Below are 21191 nucleotides of genomic sequence, written 5' to 3'. Positions count from 1 at the left end.
GAGTTATATGTGATGCATTTATTTTAGCCATAAAAGGTTTTCTATCGATTTATTGCGTCTCAGGGCGCTGCCCCCCCAGCGCCCTGCACCCTCAGTGACCGGAGTGTGAAGTGTGCTGAGAGCAATGGCGCACAGCTGCGGTGCTGTGCGCCTACCTTTATCTGAAGACAGGAAAGTCTTCTGCCGCCGATTTTCCGGACCTCTTCGCTCTTCTGGCTCTGTAAGGGGGCCGGCGGCGCGGCTCCGGTGACCCATCCAGGCTGAACCTGTGATCGTCCCTCTGGAGCTAATGTCCAGTAGCCTAAGAAGCCCAATCCACTCTGCACGCAGGTGAGTTCGCTTCTTCTCCCCTTAGTCCCTCGATGCAGTGAGCCTGTTGCCAGCAGGTCTCACTGAAAATAATAAACCTAAACTAAAACTTTCACAAAGAGCTCAGGAGAGCCCCTAGTGTGCACCCTTCTCGTCGGGCACAGAAAATCTAACTGAGGCTTGGAGGAGGGTCATAGGGGGAGGAGCCAGTGCACACCAGGTGATCCTAAAGCTTTCTTTAGATGTGCCCTGTCTCCTGCGGAGCCGCTATTCCCCATGGTCCTTACGGAGTTCCCAGCATCCACTAGGACGTCAGAGAAATTAGGAAACAACAATGGTTGTTATGGCAAAGCCCGTTTGAAGCACACACCTTAATGGAATCATCCCAGCCTCCGGTCAGGAAAAGATGGTACTCAGAGGGGTGGAACTTCAAAGCGAATATTCTGCGACTGTGACCGCTGGTCAGTGTCAGGTCATCACCGATCAGGATGTCTGGAGCCAGCAAGACATTCAGGACCTGTCACAAAATTCCACCGTACCGTAAAGAACATTCATGAGCGATACCCCAAAGGGGACAGAGAGCAAAGGAAAAGGATGTTTGATCCCTATAGTAAATGGGAGTTCTATGCACAAATGCTTGTAGTAAATGGTCGGCAGTGTACACTGGCAGCGAGCAGTACTCCATCTGCGGCCTCTATGCCTAGATAGACCACGTAATATAAAATTGTGTTGATTTGCAGTCTTCTAGGTAACACAATAATATGTTCAGACTGGTGAATTCATCCACACGATAATGGTTAGCAATGCCTTATTGTGTTTTGTCACTTTATATAATAAGTGTAAAAATAAGAATTTACTTACCGATAATTCTATTTCTCATAGTCCGTAGTGGATGCTGGGGACTCCGAAAGGACCATGGGGAATAGCGGCTCCGCAGGAGACTGGGCACAAAGTAAAAGCTTTAGGACTAGCTGGTGTGCACTGGCTCCTCCCCCTATGACCCTCCTCCAAGCCTCAGTTAGGATACTGTGCCCGGACGAGCGTACACAATAAGGAAGGATTTTGAATCCCGGGTAAGACTCATTACCAGCCACACCAATCACACCGTACAACTTGTGATCTGAACCCAGTTAACAGCATGATAACAGAAGGAGCCTCTGAAAAGATGGCTCACAACAACAATAACCCGATTTTTGTAACAATAACTATGTACAAGTAATGCAGACAATCCGCACTTGGGATGGGCGCCCAGCATCCACTACGGACTATGAGAAATAGAATTATCGGTAAGTAAATTCTTATTTTCTCTAACGTCCTAGTGGATGCTGGGGACTCCGAAAGGACCATGGGGATTATACCAAAGCTCCCAAACGGGCGGGAGAGTGCGGATGACTCTGCAGCACCGAATGAGAGAACTCCAGGTCCTCCTCAGCCAGGGTATCAAATTTGTAGAATTTAGCAAACGTGTTTGCCCCTGACCAAGTAGCTGCTCGGCAAAGTTGTAAAGCCGAGACCCCTCGGGCAGCCGCCCAAGATGAGCCCACTTTCCGTGTGGAATGGGCTTTTACAGATTTTGGCTGTGGCAGGCCTGCCACAGAATGTGCAAGCTGAATTGTACTACAAATCCAACGAGCAATCGTCTGCTTAGAAGCAGGAGCACCCAGCTTGTTGGGTGCATACAGGATAAACAGCGAGTCAGATTTTCTGACTCCAGCCGTCCTGGAAACATATATTTTCAGGGCCCTGACTACGTCCAGCAACTTGGAATCCTCCAAGTCCCTAGTAGCCGCAGGCACCACAATAGGTTGGTTTAAGTGAAATGCTGAAAACACCTTAGGGAGAAATTGAGGACGAGTCCTCAATTCCGCCCTGTCCGAATGGAAAATCAGATAAGGGCTTTTACAGGATAAAACCGCCAATTCTGACACGCGCCTGGCCCAGGCCAGGGCCAACAGCATGACCACTTTCCATGTGAGATATTTTAACTCCACAGATTTAAGTGGTTCAAACCAATGTGACTTTTGGAATCCAAAAAAAAAAGTACATTGAGATCCCAAGTGCCACTGGAGGCACAAAAGGAGGCTGTATATGCAGTACCCCTTTTACAAACGTCTGAACTTCAGGGACTGAAGCTAGTTCTTTTTGGAAGAAAATTGACAGGGCCGAAATTTGAACCTTAATGGACCCCAATTTCAGGCCCATAGACACTCCTGTTTGCAGGAAATGTAGGAATCGACCCAGTCGAATTTCCACCGTCGGGCCTTACTGGCCTCGCACCACGCAACATATTTTCGCCAATTGCGGTGATAATGTTTTTGCGGTTACATCCTTCCTGGCTTTGATCAGGATAGGGATGACTTCATCCGGAATGCCCTTTTTCCTTCAGGATCCGGCGTTCAACCGCCATGCCGTCAAACGCAGCCGCGGTAAGTCTTGGAACAGACAGGGTCCTTGCTGGAGCAGGTCCCTTCTTAGAGGTAGAGGCCACGGATCCTCCGTGAGCATCTCTTGAAGTTCCGGTTACCAAGTCCTTCTTGGCCAATCCGGAGCCACGAATATAGTGCTTACTCCTCACCATCTTATCAATCTCAGTACCTTGGGTATGAGAGGCAGAGGAGGAAACACATACCCTGACTGGTACACCCACGGTGTTACCAGAGCGTCTACAGCTATTGCCTGAGGGTCCCTGGACCTGGCGCAATACCTGTCGAGTTTTTCCCAACGGTTTATAATCCTGTGGAAGACTTCTGGGTGAAGTCCCCACTCTCCCCGGGTGGAGGTCGTGCTGAGGAAGTCTGCTTCCCAGTTGTCCACTCCCGGAATGAATACTGCTGACAGTGCTATCCCATGATTTTCCGCCCAGCGAAGAATCCTTGCAGCTTCTGTCATTGCCCTTCTGCTTCTTGTGCCACCCTGTCTGTTTACGTGGGTGACTGCCGTGATGTTGTCCGACTGGATCAACACCGGCTGTCCTTGAAGCAAAGGTCTTGCTAAGCTTAGAGCATTGTAAATGTCCCTTAGCTTCAGGATATTTATGTGAAGTGATGTCTCCAGGCTTGACCATAAGTCCTGGATATTCCTTCCCTGTGTGACTGCTCCCCAGCCTCGCAGGCTGGCATCCGTGGTTACCAGGACCCAGTCCTGAATGCCGAATCTGCGGCCCTCTAGAAGATGAGCACTCTGCAACCACCACAGGAGGGACACCCTTGTCCTTGGTGACAGGGTTATCCGCTGATGCATCTGAAGATGCGACCCGGACCATTTGTCCAGCAGGTCCCACTGGAAAGTTCTTGCGTGGAATCTGCCGAATGGGATTGCTTCGTAGGAAGCCCCCATTTTACCCAGAACCCTTGTGCATTGATGCACTGAGACTTGGCTCGGTTTGAGGAGGTTCCTGACTAGCTCGGATAACTCCCTGGCTTTCTCCTCCGGGAGAAACACCTTTTTCTGGACTGTGTCCAGGATCATCCCTAGGAACAGAAGACACGTCGACGGAACCAGCTGCGATTTTGGAATATTGAGAATCCAATCGTGCTGCCGCAACACTATCTGAGATAGTGCTACACCGACCTCCAACTGTTCCCTGGATCTTACCCTTATCAGGGAATCGTCCAAGTAAGGGATAACTAAAATTCCCTTCCTTCGAAGGAACATCATCATTTCGGCCATTACCTTGGTAAAGACCCGGGGTGCCGTGGACCATCCCTACGGCAGCGTCTGAACTGATAGTGACAGTTCTGTACCATAAACCTGAGGTACCCTTGGTGAGAGGGGTAAATTTTGACATGAAGGTAAGCATCCTTGATGTCCCGAGACATCATGTAGTCCCCTTCTTCCAGGTTCGCAATCACTGCTCTGAGTGACTCAATCTTGAATTTGAACCTCTGTATGTAAGTGTTCAAAGATTTTAGATTTTAGAATCGGTCTCACCGAGCCGTCTGGCTTCGGTACCACAATAGTGTGGAATAATACCCCGTTCCCTGTTGCAGGAGGGGTACCTTGATTATCACCTGCTGGGAATACAGCTTGTGAATGGCTTCCAAAACTGCCTCCCTGTCAGAGGGAGACGTCGGTAAAGTCGACTTTTGGAAACGGCGAGGGGGAGACGTCTCGAATTCCAATATGTACCCCTGAGATATTACCTGAAGGATCCAGGGGTCTACTTGCGAGTGAGCCCACTGCGCACTGAAATTCATTGAGAACGGGCCCCCACCGTGCCTGAGCTTGTAAAGCCCTAGCGTCATACTGAGGGCTTGGCAGAGGCTGGAAAGGGTTTCTGTTCCTGGGAACTGGCTGATCTCTGCAGCCTTTTTCCTCTCCCTCTGTCACGAGCAGAAAAGAGGAACCTTTTGTCCGCTTGCCAACAAAGGACTGCGCCTGATAATACGGCGTCTTATTTTGAGAGGCGACCTAGGGTACAAACGTGGATTTCCCAGCTGTTGCCGTGGCCACCAGGTCTAAAAGACCGACCCCAAATGTCCCCTTTCAAAGGCAATACTTCCAAATGACGTTTGGAATCCGCATCACCTGACCATTTTACTGGTAGAATTGGACAACGCACTTATACTTGATGCCAGTCGGCAATTATTCCGCTGTGCATCATGCATATATAGAAATGCATCTTTTAAATGCTCTATAGGCAATAATATACTATCCTTATCTAGGATATCAATATTTCCAGTCAGGGAATCCGACCATGCCAACCCAGCACTGCACCTCCAGGCTGAGGCGATAGCTGGTCGCAGTATAACACCAGTATGTGTGTAAATACCTTTTTTTGGATACCCTCCTGCTTTCTATCAGCAGGATCCTTAAGGGCGGCCATCTCATGAGAGGGTAGAGACCTTGTTCTTACAAGCGTGTGAGCGCCTTATCCCCCCTAGGGGGTGTTTCCCAATGCATCCTAACCTCTGGCGGGAAAGGGTATACAGCCAATACTTTTTAAGAAATTATTAATTGTTATCGGGGGGAAACCCACGCATCATCACACATTTTATTTCTCAGATTCAGGAAAACTACAGGTAGTTTTTCCCTCACCGAACATAATACCCCTTTTTTTGGTGGTACTCGTATTATCAGAAATGTATAAAACATTTTCCATTGTCTCAATCATGTAACGTGTGGCCCTACTGGAAATCACGGTTGTCTCTTCACCGTCGACACAGGAGTCAGTATCCGTGTCGGCGTCTGTATCTGCCATCTGCCTGACGGCCTATGAGACGTCTGGACAGGCACAAGCTGAGTAGCCGGCTGTCTCATGTCAACCACTGTTTTTTTTATATAGAGCCGACACTGTCACGTAATTTTCAACAGTACATCCACTCAGGTGTCGACCCCCTAGGGGGTGACATCACTGTTACAGACACTCTGCTCCGCCTCCACATCATTTTCCTCCTCATACATGTCGACACACACGTACCGACACCCAGCACACACACAGGGAATGCTCTGATAGAGGACAGGACCCACTTAGCCCTTTGGGGAGACAGAGGGAGAGTTTGCCAGCACACACCAGAGCGCTATATATGTATAGGGACAACCTTACAATAAGTGTCTATCCCTTATAGCTGCTTATATCTGTTATTTTGCCAAATAAGTGCCCCCCTCTCTTTTTTACCCTGTTTCTGTAGTTGCAGGATGCAGGGGAGATTCTGGGAGCCTTCCTACCAGCGGAGCTGTGTGGGAAAAATGGCGCGGTGTGCTGAGGAGATAGGCCCCGCCCCCTTCACGGCGGGCTCTTCTCCCGCTTTTTACTGGAAAACTGGCAGGGGTTAAATACATCCATATAGCCCAGGAGCTATATGTGATGTATTTTTCGCCAACTAAGGTAAATTCATTGCTTCCCAGGACGCCCCCCCCCAGCGTCCTGCACCCTCAGTGACCGGAGTGTGAAGTGTGCTGAGAGCAATGGCGCACAGCTGCAGTGCTGTGCGCTACCTTATGAAGACAGGAAAGTCTTCTGCCGCCGATTTATGGACCTCTTCTTGCTTCAGCATCTGTAAGGGGGCCGGCGGCGCAGCTCCGGGACCCATCCATGGCTGGGCCTGTGATCGTCCCTCTGGAGCTAATGTCCAGTAGCCTAAGAAACCCAATCCACTCTGCACGCAGGTGAGTTCGTTTCTCTCCCCTAAGTCCCTCGATGCAGTGAGCCTGTTGCCAGCAGGTCTCACTGAAAATAAAAAACCTATTTAAACTTTTACTCTAAGCAGCTCAGTAGAGCCACCTAGATTGCACCCTTCTCGTTCGGGCACAAAATCTAACTGAGGCTTGGAGGAGGGTCATAGGGGGAGGAGCCAGTGCACACCAGCTAGTCCTAAAGCTTTTACTTTGTGCCCAGTCTCCTGCGGAGCCGCTATTCCCCATGGTCCTTTCGGAGTCCCCAGCATCCACTAGGACGTTAGAGAAAATCAATTTGTAAAGGTGGAAGGTTTAAACAATCTATTGCAGGCCTGGCCAACCTGTGGCTCTCCAGCTGTTGTGAAACTACAAGTACCAGCATGCTTTGGTACAGTTTTTCTATTACGGAATGCTAAAACTGTGGCACAGCATGCTGGAATGTGTAGGTTCACAACAGCTGGAAAGTCACAGGTTGGCCAGGTCTGATCTACTGTATCCTTAGGACCCATACGTAAAAGTGGACGTTTTTGGGTGTAGCTGGCCCTAAAAAGGATATACAGATGAAGTCACGCTCGCCTTGGCCTATCTGCTGCGCCTAGGCTTAATCCTATTAAAGGCCAAGATAAAGATGGCTCCATCTGTAGCTATGAAATGTCTTCTGTATAAATTCATATAACATATAATGGAACATTGAGATATTGATAACAGTGTCTCTGTACTATTCAGAAAGCTAAATGAAATGTTTGGTTGCTGAGGGCTATAGCAGGTGTGCACCAGGCTTCTTCTGTCACCTATTGGGTGTTATGTAAGGAGTGTTTTATTAAAGAATGTTCCTTTTAATTGATGCGTTGCAGATGTAATATGCCCTCAGCGAAACATGGCGATCGTACCAGGCACCGAAACAGACAAATCACGGACACGTTACCTCGTTGGTGTGACTGTCGTACAGACGGATGTTTCTATCCCTCCCCGCTGTGGCGAATACACTGCCATCCATACTGAAATCCAGGGCGTGAATTTCATTCTCTTGCTCTAAGAAAGCAGAAAACCGGCGCAGGCGTAAGTCACACAGCGCTACAGATAACCGGCACAGGCGTAATTCACACAGCGCTACAGATAACCGGCACAGAAGTAAGTCACACAGCGCTACAGATAACCGGCACAGGAGTAAGTCACACAGCGCTACAGATAACCGGCACAGGCGTAAGTCACACAGCGCTACAGATAACCTGCACAGGCGTAAGTCACACAGTGCTACAGATAACCGGCACAGGCGTAATTCACACAGCGCTACAGATAACCGGCACAGGAGTAAGTCACACAGCGCTACAGATAACCGGCACAGGCGTAAGTCACACAGCGCTACAGATAACCGGCACAGGCGTAATTCACACAGCGCTACAGATAACCGGCACAGGAGTAATTCACACAGCGCTACAGATAACCGGCACAGGCGTAAGTCACACAGCGCTACAGATAACCGGCACAGGCGTAAGTCACAGAGCGCTACAGATAACCGGCACAGGCGTAAGTCACACAGCGCTACAGATAACCGGCACAGGCGTAAGTCACACAGCGATACAGATAACCGGCACAGGAGTAAGTCAAACAGCGCTACAGATAACCGGCACAGGAGTAAGTCACACAGCGCTACAGATAACCGACACAGGAGTAAGTCACACAGCGCTACAGATAACCGACACAGGTGTAAGTCACACAGCGCTACAGATAACCGGCAGAGGCGTAAGTCACAGAGCGCTACAGATAACCGGCACAGGCGTAAGTCACACAGCGCTACAGATAACCGGCACAGGCGTAAGTCACACAGCGCTACAGATAACCGGCAGAGGAGTAAGTCACACAGCGCTACAGATAACCGGCACAGGTGTAAGTCACACAGCGCTACAGATAACCGGCACAGGTGTAAGTCACACAGCGCTACAGATAACCGGCACAGGCGTAAGTCACACAGCGCTACAGATAACCGGCACAGGAGTAAGTCACACAGCGCTACAGATAACCGGCACAGGTGTAAGTCACACAGTGCTACAGATAACGGGCACAGGAGTAAGTCACACAGCGCTACAGATAACCGGCACAGGAGTAAGTCACACAGCGCTACAGATAACCGGCGCAGGCGTAAGTCACACAGCGCTACAGATAACCAGCACAGGAGTAAGTCACACAGCGCTACAGATAACCGGCGCAGGTGTAAGTCACACAGCGCTACAGATAACCGGCACAGGTGTAAGTCACACAGCGCTACAGATAACAGGCACAGGCGTAAGTCACACAGCGCTACAGATAACCGGCACAGGCGTAAGTCACACAGCGCTACAGATAACCGGCACAGGCGTAAGTCACAGAGCGCTACAGATAACCGGCACAGGAGTAAGTCACACAGCGCTACAGATAACCGGCACAGGAGTAAGTCACACAGCGCTACAGATAACCGGCACAGGCGTAAGTCACACAGCGCTACAGATAACCGGCACAGGTGTAAGTCACACAGCGCTACAGATAACCGGCACAGGTGTAAGTCACACAGCGCTACAGATAACCGGCACAGGCGTAAGTCACACAGCGCTACAGATAACCGGCACAGGCGTAAGTCACACAGCGCTACAGATAACCGGCACAGGAGTAAGTCACACAGCGCTACAGATAACCGGCACAGGAGTAAGTCACACAGCTCTACAGATAACCGGCACAGGCGTAAGTCACACAGCGCTACAGATAACCGGCACAGGAGTAAGTCACACAGCGCTACAGATAACCGGCACAGGTGTAAGTCACACAGCGCTACAGATAACCGGCACAGGCGTAAGTCACACAGCGCTACAGATAACCGGCACAGGCGTAAGTCACACAGCGCTACAGATAACCGGCACAGGAGTAAGTCACACAGCGCTACAGATAACCGGCACAGGCGTAAGTCACACAGCGCTACAGATAACCGGCACAGGCGTAAGTCACACAGCGCTACAGATAACCGACACAGGAGTAAGTCACACAGCGCTACAGATAACCGGCACAGGAGTAGTCACACAGCGCTACAGATAACCGGCACAGGAGTAAGTCACAGAGCGCTACAGATAACCGGCACAGGAGTAAGTCACACAGCGCTACAGATAACCGGCACAGGAGTAAGTCACAACAGCGCTACAGATAACCAGCACAGGCGTAAGTCACACAGCGCTACAGATAACCGGCACAGGTGTAAGTCACACAGCGCTACAGATAACCGGCACAGGAGTAAGTCACACAGCGCTACAGATAACCGACACAGGAGTAAGTTCTCTATAATGCTGAATAAGGGTCTGATACCTGTTAGTGATAACACGTGCAGTTCTGACTGGATGTCATAGAACGAGACCAGCCCGTCGGCTCCGGCTGCCACCAGTATGTTGCTGTTCTTGGGGTGGTAATTGAGGCCAGTCAAGGCTTGCCGCGTGCGATGTCCTGAGAACAGGGTGGTGCTGACTGCGCCACTTTCCACATCCACAATCTGCAGGAAATCAGGAGTAAAGCGGTTTCTTCATTGGACGATTGCACCATCAATCACATCAGTCTCTGCTAAAACTCATACAAAATGACGACATCCGATTTTACGCCTAACCCTAAAATTTCTATTGTCGACTGTTTGCAGGTGACAACATGTTGTGTGTCGACATGTTAAGAATGTTGAAATTTTGATTATCAGCGTGATGACTGCACCTGGAAGTTTTTGTAAGAGGTTCCTCTGAACAGAAGTGTCGTAGCTGTTACGACTGTCGTGTCCTCGCCCTGAGGCTTGCCGCCACGTGGCGCTGCGGACACTGACAAGCCATACGGTCGGTGGGAACGCTGCTTTAACCCTTTCATCTGCGTTTATTTCCAACTTCTCTAAAAGACTGATTAGAAAACTCCTGTCACCCACACAAATCGGAGGCGGCCATTTTATCTGCGTAACCGATTCTCGCCAGCTTTAGCAGCTTTGCACACGCTAAGCCGCCGCCTACTGGGAGTGAATCTTAGCTTATCAAAATTGCGAACGAAAGATTAGCAGAATAGCGAATAGAAATTTCTTAGCAGTTTCTGAGTAGCTCGAGACTTACTCGGCATCTGCGATCAGTTCAGTGCTTGTCGTTCCTGGTTTGACATCACAAACACACCCAGCGTTCGCCCAGACACTCCCCCGTTTCTCCAGCCACTCCCGCGTTTTTCCCGGAAACGGTAGCGTTTTTTCGCACACTCCCATAAAACGGCCAGTTTCCACCCAGAAACACCCAGTTCCTGTCAATCACATTACGATCACCAGAACGAAGAAAAAACCTTGTAATGCCGTGAGTAAAATACCTAACTGCATAGCAAATTTACTTGGCGCAGTCGCACTGCGGACATTGCGCATGCGCATTAGCGACTAATCGCTCCGTTGCGAGAAAAAAATACAGAGCGAACAACTCGGAATGACCCCCTTAGTGCATATACTAATGTGGCATTCCTCTATAAGTAACGCAGACAAAAAAAAATCGGTTTAGCCCACAAACATGGCCACTACTGCTGCGTGTGGTAAGTGGAGACGCGTGGTGATGGTATTAGTTACACCGAACGTCACTACTGCAATGGTTTAATACGGTCCCCGGATCAGAAACAGCCCTGGCCGGACTTTCAGACCTGTCTGTAAAGCTGGGTACACACTACACGATGTGTACCCAGCGCGATATTAGCGGCGACGGACCTGGACGAGGTGCCCGCTTCGGCAAGTGCATTCATATTCGCCGATGTCGGCAGCGATGGAGCGGCTGCGGGGTGAGAAGTGAGGACAGGCTACGTTCCGCAGCGTGGCATCGCTACCGACATTCCCAGTTTGAGCATGTACTGCCGACGGGGGATGTCGACAACGATCTAGTGGGTACACTGTTAAATGTAACATACTATGTAAATAAAACCGGTTTTCCCATTACCTGAATGGCGCCATTGCCAAAGCCAACTGCCAGCTGTTTGCCGCAGGGGGAGAAGCGTGCGCTGTAGATGCTGTGTCTGTCTTTGCTCAGCGGAATACGGTGTCTGACGAATAGCTCGCCAAATCTCCACAATCCTCTTCATCTGACCCCTCAGTCTCTCCGGAGCTCTCAAATTCCTTGGATCTAAGAATGGCTTCTTCCCAGACGTCGGCGAGACATGGCGGACCGCCCCTGCTGCCCTGCGAGATAAAACGCCGGTGACAAATAAACAAATGGAAAATATAATACTGCGTGTGACACGGGGCTGCGGCCGGGACTAACTCGCTGCTTCTGCAGATTGTGAGATGTTGCGGCATTACGTAATAATGTGTTAGCTGATTGTACAGCGCAACGGAATACGCTGGCGCTATATAAGTGAACGTCAATAAATAAATAAGGCGTTCTTCAACGGTCATTTAAAAAATAATAATCTGCAATTGAAAAAAATATTTCCAAATCGGCAGCAAATTTCCCAGTAGACTTTATCGTCCGTTGCATACCTTTCCCAGGTGTGTCGGCAATCCCGGCTCTATCTCATGCCAGTGTGATCCTGTGCCCTGGATGCTGCTCTGAGCACACAGCCTGGGGAGAGCTGCGGAAGTGACAGAGGCACAGCACAGATTGCCCGGGCAACGGCTGATTACACACCGGAGGCTACACAGAGATTACACACAATGGGAACTTCTGTGATTGCCGGGCAGCACTGACTTTACACAGGCACCTTCTAGGGATAACAAGTCACACGGAGGAGCCAATCCGTACTGCACAGGGCTGCACTCAGTACCCCCACTGCTCTGCACTGCACAGGGCTGCACCCAGTAACCCCACTGCTGTATACTGCACAGGGCTGTACTCAGTACCCCCACTGCTGTATACTGCACAGGGCTGCACTCAGTACCCCCACTGCTGTATACTGCACAGGGCTGCACTCAGTACCCCCACTGCTCTGCACTGCACAGGGCTGCACTCAGTACCCCCACTGCTGTATACTGCACAGGGCTGCACTCAGTACCCCCACTGCTGTATACTGCACAGGGCTGCACTCAGTACCCCCACTGCTGTATACTGCACAGGGCTGCACTCAGTACCCCCACTGCTGTATACTGCACAGGGCTGCACTCAGTACCCCCACTGCTCCATACTGCACAGGGCTGCACTCAGTACCCCCACTGCTGTATACTGCACAGGGCTGTACTCAGTACCCCCACTGCTGTATACTGCACAGGGCTGCACTCAGTACCCCCCACTGCTCTGCACTGCACAGGGCTGCACTCAGTACCCCCACTGCTGTATACTGCACAGGGCTGTACTCAGTACCCCCACTGATGTATACTGCACAGGGCTGCACTCAGTACCCCCACTGCTGTATACTGCACAGGGCTGCAATCAGTACCCCCACTGCTGTATACTGCACAGGGCTGCACTCAGTACCCCCACTGCTGTATACTGCACAGGGCTGCACTCAGTACCCCCACTGCTGTATACTGCACAGGGCTGCACTCAGTACCCCCCCCCCCCCCCCCCCCCCCCCCCCCCCCCAGCCTGCTGGCTGCAGAGCATTGCACCAGTGCTTTTCACACACAGCTATCAGGGGTTGCTATAGCTACTGGAATGCACATTCAGTCACTCAGGATTAACCCACAGGCTGCTGAAGGGTCCCCTGAGGGACTGGTCCTGCAAGCAGATTCAGTATTGCTGACCCAGGGAATGTAAACAGATGGGTGCCTAGTATTAACCCCTGCTCTCCCGGGAAGGGGGGGGGGGGGGGGGGCAGCAGATAGCTTTGTCAGTCCTTATTAACTCTTACACTACTTTCAAGTGCAAACTGACTGACTAGTGAGAAAGGCCTGATTTATCTATATTGTACTAACTCCTATGTCATCTGGGTCACACCGCATTAACCCATTCACTGCACAGAACTGCAAATAGACTGTCACTAAGCAGCCCGGCCAGTCCGTATTAACCCCTTCATTACCAGACAGAGAAAGGACTGGTCTTTAGGCACCCATGCACTGTATGGGACTGCAAGCAGCCTGGTCACTTATGCTGGGTACACACTGACCAATACAGTATAACTGCCGATATATCGTCAGCCCATCGGCGGCTGTATACCCCAGACATGTCTGACTGTGAATGACGTCGTTCACAGACATATCGCGTCAGCCCTTGTAAATTCAGAAACTGTCCCATCAAAAGTAACAGAGATTGCCCTGGCGACTGTATATAGTAAAAAGTAAGAATTGTAAATAAAATAATGGATTTTATCATAATTATTTAAAGACTTTCTAGGTCAGATTTCAATCTATGGACAAATATATTGGTTAAAAGATTTCAAGTGCTTTATTTTAATGACAGCTCACCGCTGACCATATGCCAACGCTGCTGTGTGATTGGATCCCATAGCCCACTAAGCCCCCTTCCTTATTGGCCAGCAGCCCGCCAGACCAGCCAGCAGGGACGACCGTCAATTGCACCCATCGATGGTTAACTCACCGATGGCCATCCCTAAACGCAATATTATGCTGCTGCGATATAAATAAATGATAATAAATATTATCATACAGTAATCAATACTCTGTATATTTCAATAGTTATAGATTATATAGCATGCATGTCTAAAATAATAAGAATTTACTTACCGATAATTCTATTTCTCGGAGTCCGTAGTGGATGCTGGGGTTCCTGAAAGGACCATGGGGAATAGCGGCTCCGCAGGAGACAGGGCACAAAAAGTAAAGCTTTAGGATCAGGTGGTGTGCACTGGCTCCTCCCCCTATGACCCTCCTCCAAGCCTCAGTTAGGTACTGTGCCCGGACGAGCGTACACAATAAGGAAGGATTTATGAATCCCGGGTAAGACTCATACCAGCCACACCAATCACACTGTACAACCTGTGATCTGAACCCAGTTAACAGTATGATAACAGCGGAGCCTCTGAAAAGATGGCTCACAACAATAATAACCCGATTTTTGTAACTATGTACAAGTAATGCAGATAATCCGCACTTGGGATGGGCGCCCAGCATCCACTACGGACTCCGAGAAATAGAATTATCGGTAAGTAAATTCTTATTTTCTCTATCGTCCTAGTGGATGCTGGGGTTCCTGAAAGGACCATGGGGATTATACCAAAGCTCCCAAACGGGCGGGAGAGTGCGGATGACTCTGCAGCACCGAATGAGAGAACTCCAGGTCCTCCTTAGCCAGGGTATCAAATTTGTAGGATTTTACAAACGTGTTTGCCCCTGACTAAATAGCCGCTCGGCAAAGTTGTAAAGCCGAGACCCCTCGGGCAGCCGCCCAAGATGAGCCCACCTTCCTTGTGGAATGGGCATTTACATATTTTGGCTGTGGCAGGCCTGCCACAGAATGTGCAAGCTGAATTGTATTACACATCCAACTAGCAAAAGTCTGCTTAAAAGCAAGAGCACCCAGTTTGTTGGGTGCATACAGGATAACAGCAAGTCAGTTTTCCTGACTCCAGCCGTCCTGGAACCTATATTTTCAGGGCCCTGACCACATCTAGCAACTTGGAGTCCTCCAAGTCCCTAGTAGGCGCAAGACACCACAATAAGCTGGTTCAGGTGAAACACTGACACCACCTTAGGGAGAGAACTGGGGACGAGTCCGCAGCTCTGCCCTGTCCGAATGGACAAACAGATATGGGCTTTTTTGAGAAAAAAACCACCAATTTGACACTCGCCTGGTCCAGGCCAGGTCCAAAAGCATGTTCACTTTTCATGTGAGATGCTTCAAATCCACAGATTTGACTGGTTTTAAACCAATGTGTTTTGAGGAATCCCAGAACTACGTTGAGATCCCACAGTGCCACTGGAGGCACAAAAGGGGGTTGTATATGCAATACTCCCTTGACAAACTTCTGGACTTCAGGAACTGAAGCCAATTCTTTCTGGAAGAAAAATCGACAGGGCCGAAATTTGAACCTTAATGGACCCCAATTTGAGGCCCATAGACACTCCTGTTTGCAAGAAATGCAGGAATCGACCGAGTTGAAATTTCTTCGTGGGGCCTTCCTGGCCTCACACCACGCAACATATTTTCGCCACATGTGGTGATAATGTTGTGCGGTCACCTCCTTTCTGGCTTTGACCAGGGTAGGAATGACCTCTTCCTGAATGCCTTTTCCCTTAGGATCCGGCGTTCCACCGCCATGCCGTCAAACGCAGCTGCGGTAAGTCTTGGAACAGACATGGTACTTGCTGAAACAAGTCCCTTCTTAGCGGCAGAGGCCATAAGTCCTCTGTGAGCATCTCTTGAAGTTCCGGGTACCAAGTCCTTCTTGGCCAATCCGGAGCCATGAGTATAGTTCTTACTCCTCTACGTCTTATAATTCTCAGTACCTTAGGTATGAAAAGCAGAGGATGGAACACATACACCGACTGGTACACCCACGGTGTTACCAGAACGTCCACAGCTATTGTCTGAGGGTCTCTTAACCTGGCGCAATACCTGTCCCGTTTTTTGTTCAGACGGGACGCCATCATGTCCACCTTTGGTAATTCCCAACGGTTTACAATTATGTGGAAAACTTCCCCATGAAGTTCCCACTCTGCCGGGTGGAGGTCGTGCCTACTGAGGAAGTCTGCTTCCCAGTTTCCATTCCAGGAATGAAACACTGCTGACAGTGCTATCACATGATTTTCCGCCCAGCGAAAAGTCCTTGCAGTTTTTGCCACTGCCCTCCTGCTTCTTGTGCCGCCCTGTCTATTTACGTGGGCGACTGCCGTGATGTTTTATCCCACTGGATCAATACCGGCTGACCTTGAAGCAGAGGTCTTGCTAAGCTTAGAGCATTATAAATTTACCCTTAGCTATATTTATGTGGAGAAAAATCTCCAGACTTGATCACACTCCCTGGAAATTTTTTCCTTGTGTGACTGCTCCCCAGCCTCTCGGGCTGGCCTCCGTGGTCACCAACATCCAAAACTGAATGCCGAATCTGCGGCCCTCTAGAAGATGAGCACTCTGTAACCACCACAGGAGAGACACCCTTGTCCTTGGATATAGGGTTATCCGCTGATGCATCTGAAGATGCGATCCGGACCATTTGTCCAGCAGATCCCACTGAAAAGTTCTTGCATGAAATCTGCCGACTGGAATTGCTTCGAAGGAAGTCACCATTTTTTTACCATGGCCCTTGTGCAATGATGCACTGATTTTAGGAGGTTCCTGACTAGCTCGGATAACTCCCTGGCTTTCTCTTCCGGGAGAAACACCTTTTTCTGGACTGTGTCCAGAATCATCCCTAAGCACAGGAGACTTGTTGTCGGGATCAGCTGCGATTTTGGAATCTTTAGAATCCACCCCTGCTGTTGTAACAGTATCCGAGATAGTGCTACTCCGACCTTCAACTGTTCCCTGGACTTTGCCCTTATCAGGAGATCGTCCAAGTAAGGGATAATTAAGACGCCTTTTCTTCGAAGAAGAACCATCATTTCGGCCATTACCTTGGTAAAGACCCGGGGTGCCGTAGACAATCCAAACGGCAGCGTCTGAAACTGATAGTGACAGTTCTGTACCACGAACCTGAGGTACCCTTAGTGATAAGGGCAAATTTGGGACATGGAGGTAAGCATCCCTGATGTCTCGGGACACCAGATAGTCCCCTTCTTCCCGGTTCGTTATCACTGCTCTGAGTGACTCCATCTTGATTTGAACCTTTGTAAGTGTTCAAATTTTTTTAGATTTAGAATAGGTCTCACCTAGCCTTCTGGCTTCAGTACCACAATATAGTGTGGAATAATACCCCTTTTCTTGTTGTAGGAGGGGTAATTTAATTATCACCTGCTGGGAATACAGCTCGTGAATTTTTTTTTTTTTTTTTTCCCATACTGCCTCCTTGTCGGAGGGAGACCTTGGTAAAGCAGCCTTCAGGAGCCTGCGCAGGGGAAACGTCTCGACATTCCAAACTGTACCCCTGGGATACTACTTGTAGGATCCAGGGGTCCTGTACGGTCTCAGCGTCATGCTGAGAGCTTGTCAGAAGCGGTGGAACGCTTCTGTTCCTGGGAATGGGCTGCCTGCTGCAGTCTTCTTCCCTTTCCTCTATCCCTGGGCAGATATGACTCTTATAGGGACGAAAGGACTGAAGCTGAAAAGACGGTGTCTTTTTCTGCAGAGATGTGACTTAGGGTAAAAACGGTGGATTTTCCAGCAGTTGCCGTGGCCACCAGGTCCGATGGACCGACCCCAAATAACTCCTCTTCCTTTATACGGCAATACACCTTTGTGCCGTTTGGAATCTGCATCACCTGACCACTGTCGTGTCCATAAACATCTTCTGGCAGATATGGACATCGCACTTACTCTTGATGCCAGAGTGCAAATATCCCTCTGTGCATCTCGCATATATAGAAATACATCCTTTAAATGCTCTATAGTCAATAAAATACTGTCCCTGTCAAGGGTATCAATATTTTTAGTCAGGGAATCCGACCAAGCCACCCCAGCTCTGCACATCCAGGCTGAGGCGATCGCTGGTCGCAGTATAACACCAGTATGTGTGTATATACTTTTTATGATATTTTTCCAGCCTCCTGTCAGCTGGCTCCTTGAGGACGGCCCTATCTATAGACGGTACCGCCACTTGTTCTGATAAGCGTGTGAGCGCCTTATCCACCCTAAGGGGTGTTTCCCAACGCGCCCTAACTTCTGGCGGGAAAGGGTATACCGCCCATATTTTCTATCGGGGGGAACCCACGCATCATCACACACTTCATTTAATTTATCTGATTCAGGAAAAACTACGGTAGTTTTTTCACATCCCACATAATACCCTCTTTTGTGGTACTTGTAGTATCAGAAATATGTAACACCTCCTTCATTGCCCTTAACGTGTGGCCCTAATAAGGAATACGTTTGTTTATTCACCGTCGACACTGGATTCAGTGTCCCTGTCTGTGTCTGTGTCGACCGACTAAAGTAAACGGGCGTTTTAAAACCCCTGACGGTGTTTTTGAGACGTCTGGACCGGTACTAATTGTTTGTCGGCCGTCTCATGTCGTCAACCGACCTTGGCGCGTGTTGACATTATCACGTAATTCCCTAAATAAGCCATCCATTCCAGTGTCGACTCCCTAGAGAGTGACATCACCATTACAGGCAATTGCTCCGCCTCCTCACCAACATCGTCCTCATACATGTCGACACACACGTACCGACACACAGCACACACACAGGGAATGTTCTGATAGAGGACAGGACCCACTAGCCCTTTGGAGAGACAGAGGGAGAGTTTGCCAGCACACACCAAAAACGCTATAATTATATAGGGACAACCTTATATAAGTGTTTTCCCTTATAGCATCTTTTTTATATATTTCTAACGCCAAATTAGTGCCCCCCCCCCCCCCTCTCTGTTTTAACCCTGTTTCTGTAGTGCAGTGCAGGGGAGAGCCTGGGAGCCTTCCCTCCAGCCTTTCTGTGAGGGAAAATGGCGCTGTGTGCTGAGGAGATAGGCCCCGCCCCTTTTTCGGCGGCCTCGTCTCCCGCTCTTAACGGATTCTGGCAGGGGTTAAATATCTCCATATAGCCCCCGGAGGCTATATGTGAGGTATTTTTAGCCAAAAAAGGTTTTCATTTGCCTCCCAGGGCGCCCCCCTCCCAGCGCCCTGCACCCTCAGTGACTGCCGTGTGAAGTGTGCTGAGAGGAAAATGGCGCACAGCTGCAGTGCTGTGCGCTACCTTAAGAAGACTGAGGAGTCTTCTGCCGCCGATTCTGGACCTCTTCTCGTTTCAGCATCTGCAAGGGGGCCGGCGGCGAGGCTCCGGTGACCATCCAGGCTGTACCTGTGATCGTCCCTCTGGAGCTAATGTCCAGTAGCCAAGAAGCCAATCCATCCTGCACGCAGGTGAGTTCACTTCTTCTCCCCTAAGTCCCTCGTTGCAGTGATCCTGTTGCCAGCAGGACTCACTGTAAAATAAAAAACCTAAGCTAAACTTTTCTAAGCAGCTCTTTAGGAGAGCCACCTAGATTGCACCCTTCTCGGCCGGGCACAAAAATCTAACTGAGGCTTGGAGGAGGGTCATAGGGGGAGGAGCCAGTGCACACCACCTGATCCTAAAGCTTTACTTTTTGTGCCCTGTCTCCTGCGGAGCCGCTATTCCCCATGGTCCTTTCAGGAACCCCAGCATCCACTAGGACGATAGAGAAATATACAGTATGTCTGACTCCAGTAGGTGTGACGCATTGAGGAAGAAATCCACTCAAAAAATGATATTATAGTGCAGACCCTTACACAGGAGGGGAGGAGGGGAGGGGGGGTGACGGGGTTCCAGCACCCAGGACAAACATTTCCGCCAGGATTATCGCCCACCGGAGCAAGAGGGTTCTGCACATCAGAACTCAGGGGTTCCCAAAGTTCAGTGTAGTTGTTAAATTGTAAAACCAAATTGTAAAAGCACAATTGGACTATAACCTGAACTCTGAGTAAAAGCAATGAGTCCTCAGTGGTGAGGGAGCTGTTACCTTCTCCCAGTGTTACCCAGTAATGATGACGTCACGTTAGGGCCGCTCGTCCAAACTCCCCTAGCCACGCCCGTCAGATCGGCTCAACTGACACGCCCCAAGCACGGGGATTGGTGGACCGGCGGACAAAGACAACGCCCCTCTCCAGCTGATCGCCTCCGCTGCAATAAATACTAAACGGCCGCCGCTCTGGATGCTGACCAATCAGAGCGAGTGGCGGGAACGCCGCGGTGTCACCGTGTGAACGTGGTGGTATGGTAACGGCCTCCGTCCATAGTCGGAGTTGGTCGGGGTCGGGCTGAGGTGAGGTGAATTTTCTCAGCAGCCTCCCATGTACGCAGGGTATCTGGTCGGTTCCATGTTATTTGTGATGCTGCAGCTGGAAACTAGAGATGAGCGCCTGAAATTTTTCGGGTTTTGTGTTTTGGTTTTGGGTTCGGTTCCGCGGCCGTGTTTTGGGTTCGAACGCGTTTTGGCAAAACCTCACCGAATTATTTTTGTCGGATTCGGGTGTGTTTTGGATTCGGGTGTTTTTTTCAAAAAACCCTAAAAAACAGCTTAAATCATAGAATTTGGGGGTAATTTTGATCCCAAAGTATTATTAACCTCAAAAAACATAATTTACACTCATTTTCAGCCTATTCTGAACACATCACACCTCACAATATTATTTTTAGTCCTAAAATTTGCACCGAGGTCGCTGTGTGAGTAAGATAAGCGACCCTAGTGGCCGACACAAACACCGGGCCCATCTAGGAGTGGCACTGCAGTGTCACGCAGGATGTCCCTTCCAAAAAACCCTCCCCAAACAGCACATGACGCAAAGAAAAAAAGAGGCGCAATGAGGTAGCTGACTGTGTGAGAAAGATAAGCGACCCTAGTGGCCGACACAAACACCGGGCCCATCTAGGAGTGGCACTGCAGTGTCACGCAGGATGGCCCTTCCAAAAAACCCTCCCCAAACAGCACATGACGCAAAGAAAAAAAGAGGCGCAATGAGGTAGCTGACTGTGTGAGTAAGATTAGCGACCCTAGTGGCCGACACAAACACCGGGCACATCTAGGAGTGGCACTGCAGTGTCACGCAGGATGTCCCTTCCAAAAAACCCTCCCCAAACAGCACATGACGCAAAGAAAAAAAGAGGCGCAATGAGGTAGCTGTGTGAGTAAGATTAGCGACCCTAGTGGCCGACACAAACACCGGGCCCATCTAGGAGTGGCACTGCAGTGTCACGCAGGATGTCCCTTCCAAAAAACCCTCCCCAATCAGCACATGATGCAAAGAAAAAGAA

The 21191-nt window shown here is 49.8% G+C and overlaps 1 protein-coding gene across 2 annotated transcripts in view; it reads right to left on the bottom strand.

Moving 5' to 3' along the window:
• LOC134908833 (uncharacterized) overlaps window positions 1–12170 on the bottom strand; it is a 33181-nt gene extending 21011 nt beyond the window's left edge. The window contains exons 1-5 of one of the 2 annotated variants that reach the window (XM_063915007.1): window positions 11912–12170; window positions 11373–11611; window positions 9754–9934; window positions 7352–7458; window positions 680–826 (exon numbers count right to left, since the gene is read on the bottom strand). In XM_063915007.1, the coding sequence (XP_063771077.1) occupies window positions 680–826; window positions 7352–7423 (219 nt within the window). In that variant the 5' untranslated portion in view covers window positions 7424–7458; window positions 9754–9934; window positions 11373–11611; window positions 11912–12170. The remainder of the gene's footprint in view (window positions 1–679; window positions 827–7351; window positions 7459–9753; window positions 9935–11372; window positions 11612–11911) is intronic. The other variant, XM_063915006.1, reaches the window with a different exon arrangement.
• Between the last annotated feature and the right edge of the window lie 9021 nt (window positions 12171–21191).

The sequence above is a fragment of the Pseudophryne corroboree genome, chromosome 4 (assembly GCF_028390025.1).
Source record: "Pseudophryne corroboree isolate aPseCor3 chromosome 4, aPseCor3.hap2, whole genome shotgun sequence".
Lineage (NCBI taxonomy): Eukaryota > Metazoa > Chordata > Amphibia > Anura > Myobatrachidae > Pseudophryne > Pseudophryne corroboree.
The sequence above is the reverse complement of the archived record's forward strand: the minus strand, read 5'-3'. Positions and strand labels throughout refer to the sequence as shown.